General features: G+C 41.2%; 1 protein-coding gene across 2 annotated transcripts in view; it reads left to right on the forward strand.

Annotated features, from left to right (window-relative positions):
• Positions 1 to 19865, forward strand: part of NLN (neurolysin) — a 93697-nt gene that overhangs the window by 34651 nt on the left and 39181 nt on the right. For both annotated transcript variants that reach the window (XM_062212126.1, XM_062212127.1), the window contains exons 3-6: positions 3418 to 3566; positions 13510 to 13617; positions 15847 to 15949; positions 16587 to 16747. In XM_062212126.1, coding sequence (XP_062068110.1) covers positions 3418 to 3566; positions 13510 to 13617; positions 15847 to 15949; positions 16587 to 16747 — 521 coding nt within the window. The remainder of the gene's footprint in view (positions 1 to 3417; positions 3567 to 13509; positions 13618 to 15846; positions 15950 to 16586; positions 16748 to 19865) is intronic.

A 19865-nucleotide genomic window follows, 5' to 3' on the forward strand; every position in this document is an offset into this window, starting at 1 on the left:
GCTAATGCACCTTGGAAAGCAGTGGGAGATAGCTCAAGTCCTTGGCCCCTGCACCCACATGGGAATCCTGGAAGAAGCTCCTGGCTCCTGGCTTCGGATTGACCCAGCTCCAGCCATTGTGGCCAGTTAAGGAGTGAACCATCTGATGGAAGACCTCCCTCACTGTCTCTTCCTCCCCCATGACTCTGTAAATTTGCCTTTCAAATAAATAAATATATCTTTAAAAAAATGATTGTCTTATTTACTTGGAAGACAGAGAGGGGGAATAGAGATCTTCCATCTACTGTTTCACTCCCCAAATGGCCACAGCAGTTGGGACTGGACCAGGCCAAAGCCAAGAGCCCAGAATTCCATCTGGGTCTTCCATATGGGTAGGGTAGTAGGGATCTAAGGACTTGGGCCATCTTCTGCTTCTTTTCCAGGCTCATTAGCATGGTGTTGAATGAGAAGTCAAGCTGGGGCCAGCGCTGAGGTGTAGCGGATATAGCTGCCACCTGCAGTGCCAGCATCCCATATGTGCACCAGTTCAAGTCCCGACTGCTCCACTTCCGATCCAGTTCTCTGCTATGGCCTAGGAAAGCAGTGGAAGATGGCCCAAGTCCTTGGGACCCTCCACCCACCTGGGGACCCAGAAGAAGCTCCTGGCTCCTGGCTTTGGATCGGTGCCACTGTGGCCATTGCAGTCATCTGGGGATTAAACCAGCAGATGGAAGACCTCTCTCTCTCTCTCTCTCTCTCTCTCTCTCTCTCATAACTCTGGAACTCTGCCTGTCAAATAAATAAATAAATAAATCTTTAGGAGAAAAAAAAGGCAGCTTTCTTTGATCCGTGCATTCTCCGAGGGTTCATTGTGCCTCTTGCAGTAGTTGTTAAAACCTTGTTAGTTCAGTGACGAGTAGTAGGCATTAACATTGTTTATAATTTGGCAGTGAGAGTATAAGTCTGACTTCAGATCTCGTGGCAAAGTAAGGAAGGAAATGGTTTTCTGTTTTATTATTTGTTTAAAAATATGTTTCCAATATTAGGCTCCTGCATTTGATATTGTTCATTTAAGTTCTTGAGCAATTTTGATTCCTTCTTAATTCTTTTTGAGCTAATTTTAGATAAGCAGAAGTTGTAACTATATGGTTAACCATATCACTTAACTGCTATATTATTAAATTATAAACCTTCTGTTCTTTCCTTAACCAGCAGGCATAAAATTATACGTTAAATCAAATACTAAAATTGAATTTAAGTTTTGATTTTATTAATTTGATTTAAAAAGAAATGATTTCTCTTTATTTTTTGAGAGGCAGAGAAACAATGAGGAGAGAGAGAGACAAAGAGCTCCCATCCATCCCCTGGTGCATTCAACCAAATACTTGCATTGGCCTCAGTATGAGCACTGGGAGCCAGGAACTCAATCCAGGTATTCCTCACGGGTGGCAGGAACCCAATCATTTGAGCCATTACCATTGCCTCCCAGAGTCTGTCTCAGAGGAAACTTGAGTCAGGAGCTGTAGCTGGATATTGAACTCAGGCATTCTGCTTTAGGATGCTGATGTCCCAACCATCAGCTTAAGCAGTAGGCCAAATGCCTTCCCCAGTTTGATTTTTTAAAAATACACATTGTGAGGCTGACTTTGTGGCATACTGGGTAAAGCTGCCATCTGTAACACCAGCATCCCACATGGGCACTAGTCAGTGTCCCAGCTATTCTACCTCCCAATCCAGCTAATGACCTGGGCAAAGCTGTGAAAGTTGGCCCAAGGACTTGGGCCCCTGCCACTCATGAGGGAGACACAGATGGTGCTCCTTGCTTCAGCCTGGCCAAGCCCTGGCTGCTTTGGCCATCTGGGAAGTGAACTAGAAGTGGAAGGTTCTCTCTCTCTTTGTAACTCCGTCTTTCAAATAAGCAAATAAATCTTTAAACATGTATACAGGGGTCAGTGTAGTGGGTAGAGCTGCTGCCTAGGATGCCAGCATCCCATATGGGCACCAGTTCAAGACCCAGCTACTCCACTTCCAATATCCCTTCTAATGTACCTGGGAAAGCAGTGGAGGATGGCTCAGGTGTTTTTGCCCCTGCACCCATGTGGGAGACCCAAAGGAAGCTCTAGGTTCCTGATTTCGGCCTGGCCCAGCCCTGGCTGTTGTGTCCATTTAGGGAGTGAACCAGCAGATGGAAGATCTTTCTCTCTCTCTGTAGCTCTGTGCTTCAAATAAATCTTTTTTAAAAATTTTTAAAAATATAAATACACATTATGAGAGACAGATGTTTGGTGCAACAGTAAAGACATAGCTTGGGACACCTTAATCCCATATTAAAATGTCTGATTTGAGTCCTGGCTCCTCTACTTCCAATCCAGCTTCCTGCTAATATACATCCTGGGAGGCAGAGGTTATGGCTGAAGTAGTTGGGTCACTGCCACCCACATGTGAGGTCCAGGGTGAATTCTGGACTCTGGCTTTGGCCTGGCCCAACCTTAGCTGTTGTGAGCACTTGGGAGGTAAACCACTGGATGGAAGATGGCTCTCTACCTATCTATAGCTGTCTTTCAGCATAACCACAACCATCACTACAAATATATTCATTTTTTCTATAGTATTGGTTATTTCACTAACGTAAGAGATTTTTGCCCTTTTAGAGTCAAAATACAAATAAATAAAAAAAGCCAAGAACCAGCTTTGCTCTGTGGAGGCTTGAGCAAACTAATTACTATCAGCATATCTCCCAATTTCTTGCTGCTTCTTAGATGTGTCGAGTGGGAAATCTCTGAAATTGTATGGAGCTTCTTACATCTATATGCATGTGTGCCCTCAGAGTAAGGTGTCTAACTTTAATTAGGCTCCCTCAGGAGTCTAGTAGGAAAGGTTAAGAAGCTCTATTCTAAACAAACTCCATCCCACCAAATTGCTCTGCTTGTTCCTGTTTCCGCCTGTCCCAGGCTTGCAGTCTCTGCTGTTACAACTCCATGCTGACCACCTCCTCCTTTGAGGTCCAGCCTTCTTAACATGTTACCTGTGCCCTGGCCCTGGATAGCTGCTACCTCTCAGTTACTATCTTGTTCACTGACAGTCAGCATGCTGCAGCCTGTGTTGTTCTTCATCTGTTTATGGATCCTTCCCCCCGACCTTCCCAGATCCTAAGATGCTTCTAGGAACTGTCTTCACCTTGCTACTTTCCCAGGGTATAAATTATACCCTAAGCGTACTTTGGTTAAGTGCTCAGTGCACATTCTTCTTGTTCATTGTGATGCCAACTGAAGCAGCTGAGTCCTGCATTATATGCTGATTTCTCGGTAGCCTTAGGAACCTTTACAGAAAGTGTGAAATGAAAACCTTACATAGGTATAATCATTCACGTAGGTGAGTACTTTTTGGCTCTGTGTTTGACAAGACCTTCAGCGTTCATAGTTTTTCTTCTCTCAACAGTGGAAAGAACCATGCTAGACTTTCCTCAGCATGTTTCTACTGACAGAGAAGTACGGGCAGCAAGTACAGAAGCAGACAAAAGGCTTTCTCGCTTTGATATTGAGATGAGCATGAGAGAAGATATATTTCAGAGAATTGTTCACTTACAGGTAAATGTTGTCATAAATCCCTTTAAAACGAAAAACAACTCGAAAACTAAAAAGTGAGCACCAGAAAAAGTATTTGAATTTTCCCAGGTTTTCTCCAATGGTAATAATAATGTGCATTGCCCAATACTGTATTGCATCATTGCGGCTTCCATTGAGTTGCTGATTCCATTCATTTAAAATTAAAGACTAGGTATAGATGAATGCACACTGTAAATCTAAGGTTTTTTAATCACTATGAACTTGGTGGTTCAATGTAAAAGCCTCTTTGAGTTTTCAAAATATTACAGAGTTTCAAAATATTACAAAGATTCAGGCCTTGATTTGCCTCCTAACATTTTCCTCATATCTTTGTTTTAAATTTTAATTTTCCTGACACCTCACTGATTTGTTTGGAAAACAACTGGTATGTTACCAACCTTAGGCACTTTTTGTTCAATTTTGTAAGTTTCTCTAAAATTTAAAAAAAATTTTTTTATTCCTTTTTAGCAAATTATGTCAAGTCGATATAAAACTTTAATTTGGAACTCATTATAGAATATGTAATCAAGATTTCAAGTCACCATGTAAGATGTATATGCTATTTATTTTCTTATGTCAGATAAGAATTTTCACCCTAACAATTGATAATCATCTGTGTAGTTCATAATAGTTCACCTTTGGCACTATAAAAATAACTTGTATAAATAAAAATAACTTTGTGATCTTTCTTTATTAGAAATTAATCTGCTTTCTGTTCTCCTTTTGACCATAGTTGTTATTCTATGTGATTTGAATTGGCCTTTATAATCTCACAGTTTGATTTAATCATTAAGTAACCTTATTCCCAGTTCTAGATTTTTGTGTGTACTTAAGAATTTTTCCTAGAGTTTCTATTTTTTAAAGATTTATTTATTTATTTGAATGGAAGAGAGAGAGAGAGAGAGGTCCCCCATCTGCTGGTTCACTCCCCAATTGGCCACAACGGCTGGAGCTGGGCCAATCCATAGCCAGGAACCAGGAACCAGGAGCTTCTTCCAGGTCTCCCATGTGGGTGCAGGGGCCCAAGAGCCTGGGTCATCTTCCACTGCTCTCCCAGGCCATAGCAGAGAGCAGGATTGGAAGTGGAGCAACTGGGATATGAGAGAGAGAGAGAGAGATTCCATCTCCCAGTTCACTTTCCAAATGGCTACAACACCTGGGGCTTAGTCAGGCTGAAGCCAAGAGCCTGGAAACCCATCTGGGTCTCCCCAGTGGCAGAGACCCAACTACTTGAGCCACCCTCCACTGCACATTTGCAAGGAGCTGGTTGGGAAGTGGAGCAGCCAGGACTCTAGCTGGCATTTGTATGGATGCTGGCTTCACAGCCGGCCTAATCCACTGTGCCACAACGGTGAACCCCTTTAAAAAAAAAAAAAAAGATGTATTTATTTATTTGAATCTAAGTTTTCATTTGGAATAATGGTATTGCTATTCCATCTTACCTGAGTCTTTAGGGGTGCTATCAAGATCTGAAAGTTGTGTGTTTTTAGATTTTTATGACATTCTTTAAAATTTTGTATGTCTTTGGGACAGAATTTGACCCAACCTACAGCCTGTCCAGTAGAACAGCACACCACAGGGACCAAGTGGTCACCAGTGCATTCATCAGATTTGTGCAGTTGGCTGAACTGATTTAATTTCAGGGCTTTATTGCAGCAATTTAAGGTAGTTTCAGATTTGGTTCCATAACTTTTCTTCTCTCCAGTGGAGTGATTACTCTCATGCATGTGGGTTATTATATTTACATTTTTAGGGGCTTCTGTCTGTCAAGATGTTGGAATAATAATAAATAAGAATTGTGTTTGTTTTTGCACTGAAGCTCATCAGGTAGATTTAGTTATCTTGGAATACCTTCCCTGACAAATAATTATGTTTATTTAAGCAATATTTTATAAATTCTAGAATTGTAAGAATTATTTTCTGCCAGAATTGGACATACATGGTAAATTCCATCCCATGCATACCTAAAGGACCAAATTATATATAATCCAAATAGTCTATTTATTTTATTCTAAAATATGTGATAAGAGACATGATGTAACACACAGAGCCTTCTCTAAGGTGCATAAATAAGATCTTCAGTTAATAGGAAGTAAGCCAATTTCAGCCTTGCTCTACTAAAATGAGGGTGCTATAAATAGCATGTTTCCAAGGTTCCACTAATGTAGACAGTAATTTAATATATTACCCAAACTAGATAGAAAATGTTATCTCATGTCATTTTTCACTTAGGATTAATAAATGGAAAGGTGAAATCATTTTGCTTTCCATGGTTCTTAGTGCAAATCTGTGAGCAATAAAGGTTTCAGTTGCCTATTGACCTGACATGTTCCCCAAAAATGTAGTGGCCAGAAGGAGCAACAATCATTTGAGTTTCCCTCATAGTTTCTGGGTGTCAGGAATGCAGGAGGGAATCTCCTGGGCAGTTCTGACGGAGGTCTCACCTATGGTCTCAGGCAGTGGTGGCAAGAATCGAAGCAGGCAGGAGCCCAGCAGGCATCTCTTTCTTTACCAAGCCGCAGGGTATGTCTTAGTCGGCTCAGGCTGCCGTAACAAAATATGATGGACTGAGTTGGTGGAAATTTATTATTTTCAAAGTTGTGGGAGCTGTAAGTTCAGGATGAGAGTTATGGTCAGAGCTGTTTTCTTGGCTTGCAGATGGCCCCTTGTGTCCCTCCTCACATGCCTTTCCTTGGGGAGGTGGGGAGATACCTCCTCCTCTACTTCTAAGAGGCCACCACTTTGCTATATTAGACCTCATCTTTCTCCCTGCCATCTAATGCATGGCTAGAAACATTAGTGTATCGACAGAGCGATCTAACTTCATCTTTTTACCAATTTTGTGAGTAGCCCTTTTTATAATCGAAGAAACTGACCCTCAGTAATGGTAACTTTCTGGGCAGTGTTGTGGCATAACAGGCAAAGCTGCTGCCTGCAATGCCAGCACCCTGTATGTGTGCAGGTTCAGTTCTCTGGCTGCTCCACTTCTGATCCAGCTCCCTGCTAATGGCCTAGAAAAGCAATGAAAGGTGACCCAAGTGCTTGGGCTCCTGTACCCACAGAGGAGACCGGGAAGAAGCTCCTGGCTCCTGGCTTCAGCCTATACCTACCCTGACTTATGCAGCCATCTGGGGAGTGAACCGGTGGATAAAAATTCTCTCTCTCTCTCTCTCTCTCTCTCTCTCTCTCCAGCACGTTCAAATAAATAAATCTTTTTAAAAAAAATAAAAATAAAGAAATGGTAACTTTCCATAGTCACAGTCACTTACTTGGTAAGTGCTTGCGAAAAACCATGTAGACTTCATGTTGAACCCTTCAAGGGAGGAGGTATCATGTTTGACTCTGTCCTGACGCTCTGGCAGAGTGCTGGATACCAAGTAAGCATGCAGTGAATGTTCATTGAACTAAAATGAGAAACCAGTTAGTGGCAGTTAAACCCATTAAACCTTTGGTAATTGGTACTAGAACATGAGCTATCCTTGTAGAAAAAATGAAATAAAATTGGCTGTCTTCCTGACAAACTGGAAAACAATTACTGACAGATTAGTCTTAGTTAATAAAAGTTTATATATAGGGGGCTGGTGCTGTGGTATAGCAGGTAAAGCAGCTGCCTGCAGTGCCACCATCCCATATCGGCACCGGTTCGAGTACCGGCTGCTCCACTTCCGATCCAGCTCTCTGCTATGGCCTGAGAAAGCAGCAAAGGATGACCCAAGAAGTCCTTGGGCCCCTGCACCCACGTAGGAGACCCAGAAGAAGCTCCTGGTTCCTGGCTTCGGATTGGTCCAGCTCTGGTCGTTGCAGTCATTTGGGGAGTGAACCAGCAGATGGAAGACCTCTCTCTCTTTCTCTGCCTCTCTGCAACTCTGCCTTTCAACAAATAAATCTTTCTAAAAAAAAAAAAAAAAGTTTATATATAGGAAACTATATGAGATCTGGGCAGGGATCATGTCTTAAACAAAAAGTACAAAAAGTGCTGACTGTGAAATAAAAGGCTAATGGATTTGACTATGTTAAAATAAATAACTTCTATTGACAAAGAAAACGAAAATCAATTTGCAAAATATTAGAGTAGAAACATATTCTAGGATATATAAATAAAAAGCTATAACAATCAATAAATCAGTGAAACAACACCAATGGAAAAATGGGCAATGAAATAAAGAATTCAGAAGAAACACAAGTGGCAACCACATATATGAAGAGATGTTAAACCTCATTAGTAATGGAGGAAACACAAATGATTACCAATGTTTTTCTCTCAAACATTTGCAGAAATTGAGAAATTGGAAATGCTAAGTTTCCTTGTGGATGTAGATGAAGAAGAATGTTTATGCATTGCTTGTAAGAGTATAATTGATTAAAAATAATCATTACCAATTTGGAGAAAAACTTAGTATTATAAAGTTGGGTCTTACATTTTTTACAATTTAGCATGTCCTCCCTGCCTACCCTTGGTGTTTACCCAGAGATATTTTGCATTTCTTTACAGGTGAAGTTGAACAGATGTTCATAGCAACATTACAAAATCAAAACACAGAACCAACCCAGATTTCCATCAGCAAGAAAATAGATTAATAAATTGTGGTACATTTGTGCAATGGAATTTTTTTTTTTATAGCCAAACTGAATTTATTCAGAGAAAGTAAATCTGCAGAGGTGGGTGACCAACTGCCCACGTGTACAAGATGGAGATTGTCGGACCCTCGCCAGCGAGGGTCCAACGCAGTCACTACACGGTCACTGTTCATCGGTTCTCAAGGAACTTTCACTCTTTCTCGGTTCTCAAGGAACTTTACTCTTGGTGACAGAAGGAAAGGGCAAGGGGAGAGGAGAAAAGAAGAGGAGGGGCCGCGGTGGCGGCCGCTGGCGGTGGCAGCTGCCGGCCCGCCCAGATCCCAATGTCCCTTTATGCTGATATCGTCCAATCAGATGAAAGGGCGCGTATAGCCTCAGGTCGAAAGTTCATCTGTTTCACCTGGTTCTTCCTAGTTGTTTACGCAGAGTCCATCCTGCCTCAACTTCATCTGTTTCACCTGGTTGTTTTCGTAGGACTTGTGGTCGACCGATTGCTGCAAGCTATGTAGATACAAAAATGAGGAGGTTCCCACAGGTGGCCAGCCTGCGGTTCCCCACAGAGATGTGGCAGAAGGCCCTGACCCCCAGGTGCCGGGGCAATGGAATCTTACATATAGCATTGAAATAAATAAACTGTGGCAGGCTGGAGCGACATATAAATCTTAATAACAATGAAAGAAATTGCAGAATGCTTTATACAATGTTATATTATTTTATAAAGTTCAGAAAGAAGCAAAACTAAAAATTACATGAATGATGAGACTGGAAAAATGTTAATCACAAAATTCAAAACAATTATCTTCTGCATAAGTTACCTATTGCATAGGAAAATGCAAGTTTTGTTAATGTCCTATTTTATAAGTTGAAGGGTAGATTTGATTTGTCCTCGTTACTTACATATATAGTTTTTTTCATTTGTAGATATTGTCAAAATGCATACATTAAATGTATCCTTATTTATACAAAAAAAAAAAAAAAGCAATGTAAGTAAGGATTTCTTCATCAGAACTGTCAAAACTCAGCATTTATGGCCACAAGTCTTGGTATTTCCCAGTTCTGACCGTGGATTCTCAATCATTGGCCAAAAAGGCCAGCAAAGAAGATCAAAGAAGTTTTCCTACATGCTCTTTTCAGTCATATTGATGAGAAAAATGTACCGTGTCTGCATGTTAAAACAATCCAGGCGTATTTTATTCTAGTGGCCTACTAAGTAAAAAAATGCATGAGAGGAATTCTTTAGTGAAATAGTGGCTGAATTATACAAGCTAAGTTTGGGAAATACAGTGACCTATTGTACTATTACCTATATTTTTTCAGAGTTGCAAGCTTTGTTCTTGTCAATCTAGTTTAGCTCATTAATGACTTACATGGAAGTTTTAATGTTACAGTAAAGAGGGCATATGATTAAGTGTGGATGCTTTTAAGCATTGTGTGATCTCTCCTACTCACCCAGCCGTGGAGAACCAGTGCCAAATTAAGATGCAAAACCATTGCTTTAAAAACGATGACAGAAAAACAAACAAAAAACTATCCAAAATTCACTTCCATTCCAATTCTCTTTATTTGCCATGCCTTCTTAATTTTGAAATGTATAAGTTTAGTCATTGCTCATGAGCAGTACTACAGAAGCTTATAACTTTGGCTGGTTGAAGCCTGAGTATCCAGGTATAAAGCACCAACTACATTGCCTTAGTTTCTCTGTGAGTTGGTGCCCCTCATTTGATACCCCCTTTTGCATATACTTCATGACATTGAAGTTATCTATTAGTCCTTTTATCCCTTCAAGTGACTGGAAGTTTCTCTGGGATCTTCCCTTTTGTTTTCCTAGTGCCTTGGAGTTCAGTAAATGTTGAGCAGAAGTGAACTGGCCCCAGTTAGAGTGTGGTGCCCCCACGTCAGGGGGCCTGCCCCTGGCCCACACTGCAGCAGTGAGCCCTGGGATGGTGTATTGAATCAGCAGGCAGGACGCAGCCCTTTGTGCTTCCCTATAGGCAGCTGCTTAAGGCTGTCCTCTTCACAACAGCAGGGTAGAAACCGAACAGAGAGTGCCATGGGCTGGAGGGAAATAAATACAGAAGAAAGCAGAAACTAAACTCCATCTAACACAATTAAGAATTATTTCTATAATTTAGCTTTTCAAAAACATACTCTAATGTCTTATTACAACATTTTGTTAGTAAATTCTAAGTTTATGAATCTGATTCTCAAGTGATAGAGGAAGCTGCTACCTCAGTCTTCAGTGCTTTTCTAATGTTATTATTTCTATTTGTGTACACAGAGTGTGCAACACAGAAAATTCCACCAAAGTCATTATTTACATATTTTAGAGACTTGAAATATGAAGGTCTTTTGCAAAACACAGGATAAAGTCATGAGACAGAAGATGAAGAGAGCTTGGGGAAAATTAAGGACATTTCATATTTTTTATTGTGAAATTTTATTTTATTTATTTGCTAGGCAGAGTTAGTGAGAGAGAGAGAGAGAGAGAGAGAGAGAAAGGTCTTCCTTCCGTTGGTTCACCCCCTAATGGTCGCTAGGGCTGGCACTGTGCTGATCTGAAGCCAGAAGCCGGGTGCTTCCTCCTGGTCTCCCATGCGGGTGCAGGGACCCAAGCACTTGGTCCATCCTCCGCTGCCCTCTCGGGCCACAGCAGAGAGCTGGACTGGAAGAGGAGCAACCCGGGACTAGAACCCTGGGTGTCGGCACTGCAGGCGGAGGATTAGCCAAGTGAGCCACGGCACCAACCTATTGTGAAATTTTAAAGAATGATAATGAATTAAGGATGGGAATGTAGTAGAATGCACACTGAGAGAAACATTAAACTAAGAACTTGGAGAATTTCTTCTCTGCCATTTTCACCATTCGATGGCGAAGTCAGGGAAGCTCAGTTTTCTTGTCTGTTATATGGGTGTCTAAGCACACTTGTGAGAGAGAGGACACATTTATATGAAAGCTGTTTGCTACAGGAGGAAGTTGAGGGGATTTAAGTCTGTCACTATAGACATCAAAATAAGGGCCCGTCTGTCAGATCATGTATGCTTAAAAGTTCATTCAGGGTACTGCAGTCCTCCCTTTAAAGAAAAAAACTTCACCCAAAGAGGTCTGAAACAAAGTCGGGGAGAAATTCTTGTTCAGGAAGGAAGGTGCAATTACAGTAAAAATAGTCTAGAAGTGCTGACTGGTTCCTCTGAAAACCTGCAGGCAGTAATTCCGACCTTGCTTGGGGATTATACAGGCGATTATTATGATCAGCTCTGGATCAGAAATATACTTAAGAAGCACATCTCACAAGTGCCTGCCTTCTGCCAGAGACCTCCAGGGATTTCTCAGACCTCAGAGACTGCCAAGAGGTGTCTGCTTGTGACCAAGTCAGATTTTTGTGAAGTGTTATTTTTGTCTAATTCAGGGCTTATTTTTCTCAGAATATCCTTCTACCTGTTAGTACCTGTATCACCTATCTTGGAGGTGATTTTCATCTAAACCATGAATTTTGCGTTTACTATCCCGAGTGTACTTCCAGTCTTTCTGAAATAGCGCTGCCACCTCTGTTGGGGCACATTCCAACCTGCCTAGTGTGGGAAGCTGCCCTGCTCCAGCACAGAGTAGGAATCCTGCTTACATTCACTGCTGAGGCTCTGTGAGGAGCCCAGCAGGCCCAGGAACCCCAGTGTCCCAGCTTCTCGTTGGCTCACTTCCCTGCCAGGATGGCCTCTGCTCTAGCTCTCAGCCTGCTCACCTTAGCATCTGCCAGGGCCTTCCCACCAGGGATTCTCCCAGCCTCACAAGTTGCAGTATTGTACTGTCTGGAGACTCCTGTTGCTATGCCTCACACTTGAGCACAGACTTCCTGGCGCTATTGAAGCAGCCTAGACCAACTTTTATTTCAAGTTAATCACATCTGCAAGAGCACTGAATTTGAAGTGCTGGCCATTCCTGAGGGAACCAGTCCATAACCCAGTTCTCTCCCTGGCTATTTTGGTTTCTTTCCATTGTAGGCACCTGCTGTGGGGTGCCAGCATATGTCAGTACCAGTTAGGGGGATTCCAGTTCCAATCATGCCAGCATGCTTACAGATTCTCCAGGGAGACAACAGGTTATGGAAAAAGGAATCTAACTGTCCTGTTCTCCGCTGAGTATAAACTCAGAGGAAATGATGAGTAATGGATGCACAAGTATTTTAGTGCTGTGACACAAAATTTTAATTGGCAGGCAAATAAGGTAAATGCATTTGGCTATAACATCTCCTCTGCCCGCATTAAACTGCACCCCTCTTTGCCTGCTGCAACCGTAAGTGCAAAATTATAGAACAATTGCTGCGTGAACCTAGCACCAAGAATCTGAAATACAGTCTCTAAAGCCAAACGCAATTCTTTTAAAGCTTTACTTGGTTGGTAAATTAGGGATGGACAGCCCAGATCTTCCATGGAGAGTGTCCAACCAATAGGAGGTCGCTAAGGCTCTAGTGACAGAAATCCCTGGTTGACTCTCAACCAAGGTGAACCCATTACACCTGCTGAATTTGTCCAGAGTCCATTTCCTCCTTGGGACCGGTAACTGACCAGCTACTCACATGTGCCATGTGTATTCTGCAGCCCATTTTGGAGAAACATCTGTTGTTTTCATTACCTTGTTGTGGCTGGGGGAATTTTCCATTCTCCTCCAGGGCCCTCTGTTCTTCTGAGTGAGTGTTATTTGTGTTGCTCCACACAGATTCAGATTCACTCTCCAGCTTTCCTCGTCTGTGCAGTGCTGACTCATTTTCCCCAGATACTTGCTCGTATGCAGCTTGCTGTAGTCCCTTGATCTCTCTTGCCAAATGACAGAAAGGCATTTTTGAAGTGTTGGCAGCCTTCTGCTGGGGTTTTATCCAGCTGTCCTTGTTTGGTATGTTGGCAAGAGAGTCCCACTACGCATTTGTGTAGAGTTTACCCCCATTATTTCTATTCCTGCCTCTCAAGTGGAACCAGGTTAGCAAATGATAGAAAATGAAATCCAGATGATTTGTGATAAGAAATCTGTTTTGTGAAAAAGATCACTCAGTCATAAAGGATTCTCAGAATGAGATTATGCAAATGCTTCTATTATCACATTCTGAAAAGGTACAGGCACCCTGGATTCTGATGCAAGGCAATTCTAGTTAGATTTTTATTTGTTTAATGTTTCTGTTTTAAATAAATAAGCTCAGTAAAGCAGAAAGAAATTAGGTCTTCAAAAGGGCCTGTCTCGTAATCACCTGTATGCTTCCTAGCCCAACAAAGATGGTGAATAAATTTGCTTTGACCTCATAGTTTATCATTCACCCATGCACTGCTGCAACAGAAATGGTTGTCCTGCTATTTCATTTCAGGAAACCTGTGATCTGGAGAAGATAAAGCCGGAAGCCAGACGATACTTGGAAAAGTCAGTTAAAATGGGAAGAAGGAATGGGCTGCATCTTCCAGAAGAAGTACAGAATGTGAGTTTATGTTTCTTTATTTGAAAAACACCACCACCACCACCACCAAAGAATAAATAAAGCAAAATAGAACAAAAATCAGTAAATAGGGAAACATGGTTTTAATAAGGTAACTCGTAACATCCATTTACAAGACATTTAGTATGCCATTTGCATTTGGTTTTAAATTCTGCAACTCAGATGAATTTCCTGGTGACTGATGAATAACTGATAACTTAGTTGTTCTTCCATTATGTCCAAGTTTTGTTTCATGTATATTTGCTTATTTTCCTTGCTCTGTTATACATTCTTTAAGAGCTAGTTCCAGGTCTTACTAGTTGATTTGTATTCTCACTCCTTTGATCACACAGAAATAGGGCACTAATAATGAAATCCTTATTGATGGAGAATTTTGAAACCAGCCCTTTGGAATGGAACACTCTGAGATTGATATATGCCTCTTAAAGGAAGAGAGATTGGCTGTTGAAAAATGGCCCTCAGATGTTTCATCTATTGCTGAGTGAGTCTTCCAAGTTCAGAAATAAACTTGGCTGTGGAATTAACCTCATTCTTCTTGGACAGGAAATATAATCCATGATTTATTTTCAGGTCATTCTTCTAGCCAGTAGAACTGAAAATAAGTTTGAAAGAAATCCCAACCAAGTTATGTCAGCATAGTGGATATAACTGTTGGCGCCACAGAGGCACGGTCACCTTTCTCCCAGGGATGTGCCCTCTAATTACCTTGTATTCTCTTCAGCCTGGGTAGAGAATTGTGGCTAATCTCACTTACCTGACCTTGGCCATCCTGGCCAATGCCCAGTTTTGTTTGGGACATGAACACTGGTAGTTAAGATATGTTTAGTTGCAACTAGCAAAATCCCATTTAAATAATAGAAGGCTTTCTTTCTTTCTTTCTTTCTTTATTTTGCCTGTATAACTGGAAGGTCCAGAGGTGAATAAGCTTATGAGTTAGTTGAATCAAGACACACTATGGTGTCATATGCCATTTGATTTTTTTTCCTCTATCTTCCTCAGCATTAGTGTTATCCAAAGGCTGGTTTCCTTTTATTTCTAAAATTGATGTAAATCTAAAAATCCCACCATCCCAAACATACGGAAGCCTTCATCAAACTTCCTCTCATGTCTTAAGGTCCCAGAATGGGTCCTGTGCCTAATCCTGAATCCCCCAATGGTTAGGGGAATGCAAGTCCTAAGATATCTGATAGCTTCAGATAGGATCAGGTTCTATCTGAACTACATGGCTACTATACTGTAAAGTAGGGATAAGTGAAGGCAGGTTGAGGAGACACCAAAGTGTGGAAGAACAACACTGAGCCATATGTGTTAAGTCTGCAGTCTCAAATTTAAGTGTACATCAAAATTATCTGGAGGGCTTGTTGAAATCATTCCCCTGAGGGGCCAGTGCTGTGGTATGGTAGGTTAAGCCAGTGCTGGCATCCTATATGAGTGCCGGTTCACATCCCAGCTGCTCTACTTTTGATCCAGCACCCTGATAATGGCCTGGGAAAGCACTGGAAGATGGCCCAAGTGCTTGGACCCCTACACCACATGGAAGAAGCATCTGGCTCCTGGCTTCAGATTGGCCCAGCTCCAGCTGTTGTAGCCATCTGGGGAGTGAATCAGTGGATGGAAACCTCTCTCTCTTTCTCTGTTTGTGTCTCTCTCTGTAACTCTGGCTTTCAAGTAAATAAATAAATCTTACAAAAAAAAAAAAAAAAAAAAAAAAAAAGAAAGAAAGAAAGAAAGAAAGAAAAGCTCTGTAAAACTAAGATGTTGCATTTTTTTCCAGAGAGACCTTAGAATTAATTACTCAGTTCTTATGTCTTATTCTACTTCAGCACCAGATGCTGATTACTAAATTTAAAGTTTGAATTGGAAAAGATGAGAAATATGCTAGTTGGTAATGGGCTATTGGATTTGTTCATCCTCAACTTCTACTTGTTGTGTGTGTACTATATGCCAGATACTGCTTTTGCTATACCTCCTAAATTTATTTATTCCTAAATTTAAAACCAATTTGTAGCACATCACCAGACTTCTCTGAGTAAATGCTACACACAGTTACACATAGACGTGACAGAAGGCTGCAGAAAGCTATTCATCAAGCACATCTCAGGAAGTATTTTACATAAAGGTTGGCTTTTGTGAGATTTACTTGAGTGATGGCAAAAAAAAAAAAAAGTTTCTTTTTATTGGTAATGTCCTGTATTTTTATCTTCATTTCAGGAAATCAAATCAATGAAGAAAAGAATGAGTGAGCTCTGTATTGACTTTAACAAAAACCTCAATGAGGATGATACCTTCCTTGTGTTTTCCAAGGCTGAGCTTGGTAAAATTTTGTTATTTTTCTAAATTAAATCGTGTCATTTAGGCAGATAGTGTCACTTTCACTTTGCAGATAGAAAACTTAACGTTCAAAGAATTCTTTAAAAAATCCATTTTCTAGTCCCACTATTCATTCTGCAGAAAAGACAACCAAACTGGTCAATATTGGGTTTTAAGCTAACAAGAGTACATACTATTTCTAGAAATAACCTACAGGAAATTCCATAATCTTTTTTTTTTTTTTTCATGATCTTTCTTGATAACTAATAGTAGTGTTTTGCAGCCTTCAGAGTTTTGAGATTTTTTTCTACCTTGCAATGTCCCTTACGTTGTGATTTAACCTAGCTGCTTCTGTTCTGGGTCTTCCTTGGATGAATATTGCCCATTCTACCTCATCACACCATCTGCACAAGTGCACTGAAGCCTGTTCATGGCTTGAATTACCATCCCCTGAGCCACCTGGCCTCTAACTGCCACCCCCTTTCCAACAGCATCAAATGGTATTAAAAGGATTGTCATTATTTTACTTGAATTTCAATTACTCCACAAAATTCCTAGAGCTATTCACTGGCATGGTGCCCATGCTAAATAAACCAATAATGAGTGGAAATATTAATGTATGAGAAAATGATTTTTTGCAGGTGCTCTTCCTGATGATTTCATTGACAGTTTAGAAAAGACGGATGATGGCAAGTATAAAATTACCTTAAAATATCCACACTATTTTCCTGTCATGAAGAAATGTTGTGTTCCTGAAACCAGAAGGAAAATGGAAATGGCTTTTAATACAAGATGCAAAGAGGTACCATAAATATTTATCTTTTGTTTTTAGTGGACAATTTTAATAAAAATATTTTCCTTGTTTACTAATGTTGAATTCAGTTCTGAGATTTATATTTCTATTTATGAGTGCATTGTACCTCCTAATTCCTCAGACCTACAAGACTTTAGCTTCGTTGTTCACTGACAACCTGGTTGGCATGGCCACAGGCTACACTGTTGAGTTAAATAAACTAGACATTATATTCCTTTGCCAAGTCAACAGCCTAGGGATGGTAAGGCATCTTTCCCTCCTCTGCAACTGACTTTTTTTTTTTTTTAAGATTTTTATTTATTTATTTGAGAGTTAGAGTTACAGACAGTGAGAGAGAGGCAGAGAGAGAAGTCTTCCATCCACTAGTTCACTCTCGCAATGGCCTGAGCTGGGCCAATCCAAACCCAGGAGCCAGGAGCTTCTTCCAGGTCTCCCACATAGGTGCAGGGGCCCAAGCACCTGGTCCATTTTCCACTGCTTTCCCAGGCCATAGCAGAAAGCTGGATTGGAAGAGGAGCAGCTGGGACTAAAACCAGTTAAAACCATATGGAATGCTAACACTGCAGGCACAGGATTAACCCACTGCGCCCCTGCAAGTGACTTCTGAAAGTCATTCCTTGAACTGACCATTTCTCAGCTTCTTGGGAAGTGGGAAGAAAAGAGTACAGAGCAATGGCATATCCATTCACATCCATTGACCCACATTCCATCATTAGCTGTATCTAGTTACAAGGCAGGCTGGGAAATGTAGACTTTAGTTGACATCCATTTGCTTAACTTAGGAGGTTCTACTAAAAGGAAGAATTAAAAATGAATTCTCTAAGGGTCAACTAGCTAGCTGTTGTAGTCTGTCTCTCTGGCTATCAGAGTAACCATGATTACCCTTTTATCCACACATAAATCCATTCACCATTTTTTTTTTTAAGATTTATTTATTTATTTGAATGCAAGAGCTACAGAGAGGCAGAGAAAGAAAGAGAGGTCCTCCATCTGCTGGTTCACGCTCCAGATGGCTACAAGAGCCAGAGCTGAGCCAATCCGAAGCCAGGAGCCAGGAGCTTCTTCTAGGTCTCTTTTGGGCCATCTTCTACTGCTTTTCTAGGCCATAGCAGAGAGTTGTATCAGAAGTGGAGTAACCGGGACTCAAACCGGTGCCCATATAGGATGCCGGCACTGCAGGTGGTGGCTTTATCCGCTATGCCACAGCACTGGCCCCCCATTCGCCATTTATTAATTTCCAACCAGTTGTTCCTTGAGCTCAAAGACCAATATCGGTGGGTGATACACAGTTCTCCCCAGTTGTAGTTTCTTATGCGCTAGCAACCTAGGAAAGGAAAGACAAATTATTAACCCTTAAACTGTTCCAGTGGTGGAATATGAATGGATTAACCACACTAAAAACTCCTATATGGAAAAAATAAAGAATGGGAAACACAGTAAAAACCTATAGCAATTTTTTTTTATTGGGGGGGGGGGTTGGGAGGATTTGTGTTCTGGTGAAGTTTCTTGGTTAGCACATTGGACTTTCCTTGGTTCTACCTCCTTTCTTTTTTTTCATGTGCTTGAGTTTTTAAGAGGAGGAAGGTTGGGGAAAAGAGGGATATAAATCTTTTTAAAAGATCTGATTATTTATTTGAAATGCACAGTTACAGAGAGAGGGGGAGAAACAGAGAGAGATCCTCCATCCATTGGCTTACTCCCCAAATGGCCACAATGGCCAGAGCTATGCTGATCTGGAGCCAGGAGCCAGGAGCTTCTCCAGGTCTCCCACATGGGTGCAGGGGCCCAACCACTTGGGCCATCTTCTGCTGCTTTCCCAAACTCATTGACAGGGAGCTGGTTTGGAAGTGAAGCATCTGGGACTAGAACTGGCACCCACATGGGGTGCTGGCACCACAGGTGGCACCTCTACCCTGCTACAACAACAAATACCTGGGCCTATCACAGAAAGGCCTTTGGCTCTGCTTTCTGTCAAGAATTCTTTATCAGTTAATTGTACGCCAAAGCCCCTGGTTTTGCTCATAGGAAGTCTTTCCCTTACACTGCATGTCTGGGTCTCAGGCAACCACCATCACAGATCTTTGTTGATGCCAGTTTGAGACCTGAGGGTTGCTTTCAGAATCAATCACAGGCCTGTGTGTGCCAGGTTTATGATATCTTTGGTAATAACATTTTCTCAGAAGCATGGGTGGCTTGTCTGTTCACTTCCAGTCAGATACTTGCTAAAGTACTTATACCCAAATATTGCTTTTGCCCAAACCTGCCAAAGATTACCTTTACTAACTCCTATATTGTATCCATCCCACTTGTCCTCAGTTTAATGGAGTCTGCTTTCAGACCCCTCGATCCAGTAGGCTTGAGAGAGAAGACAGTATTCTCAGAGCAGTCTAGCTGAGTGCCATGCTTCTCACCCGATGTTAGCTGCACAGAGCAGTGGCTTTCCCTGCTCTCTGAAGCCCCCGATTGTGGACCACGGCCAAAATCTTCTTCCACAGAATCCTTTTCCTTTCATCTTCGCAGACTGGCTAATTTTCACATGGACTCATCTGTCCTGCAATCTTTCTAAAAGCAACAAGTCCATGTCGACATGATCAGTTTTCCCAAGCAATAGCTGTATAGCAAAGATTCAGTCTGCCTTCCAAATTATGGCAAGCAACAGTTTTAACAGGTGTTATTGTGGTGAAAGAGGATCATGAGACACTCCGCAGTGCCTGCATTCTCACCTTGCATCCCAGCACACGTTTTGTATGGGCAATATCAGCGCCCTCTTCCTGGTACTGGTCTCTGTGTGTCAGGGCACAGGCCAATCAAGTTTATAAAAGTCAACTAAAAGCTCAATGACTCGTAAGTTATTTTTTTTTTCCAGCAGTAGATTAGAAGATATCAGAGACTGAGGGAAGGGGACACTGGGGAGTTATTGTTAATGGCTTCAAAGTTTCTGTTTGGGGTGATGGAAAAATTGGAGAAGCAAATCTTTGCACAACTGGGTGAATATAATTAATGCCTCTTAACTGTACACTTAAAATGGTTAAAATGCATATTTTATGTTATATATGTTAGCACAATTTAAAAAACAAAGTTTTTTTTTTTTTTTAAGATTTATTTA

Source organism: Lepus europaeus, chromosome 15 (assembly GCF_033115175.1).
Source record: "Lepus europaeus isolate LE1 chromosome 15, mLepTim1.pri, whole genome shotgun sequence".
In the NCBI taxonomy this organism is placed as follows: Eukaryota; Metazoa; Chordata; class Mammalia; order Lagomorpha; family Leporidae; genus Lepus; species Lepus europaeus.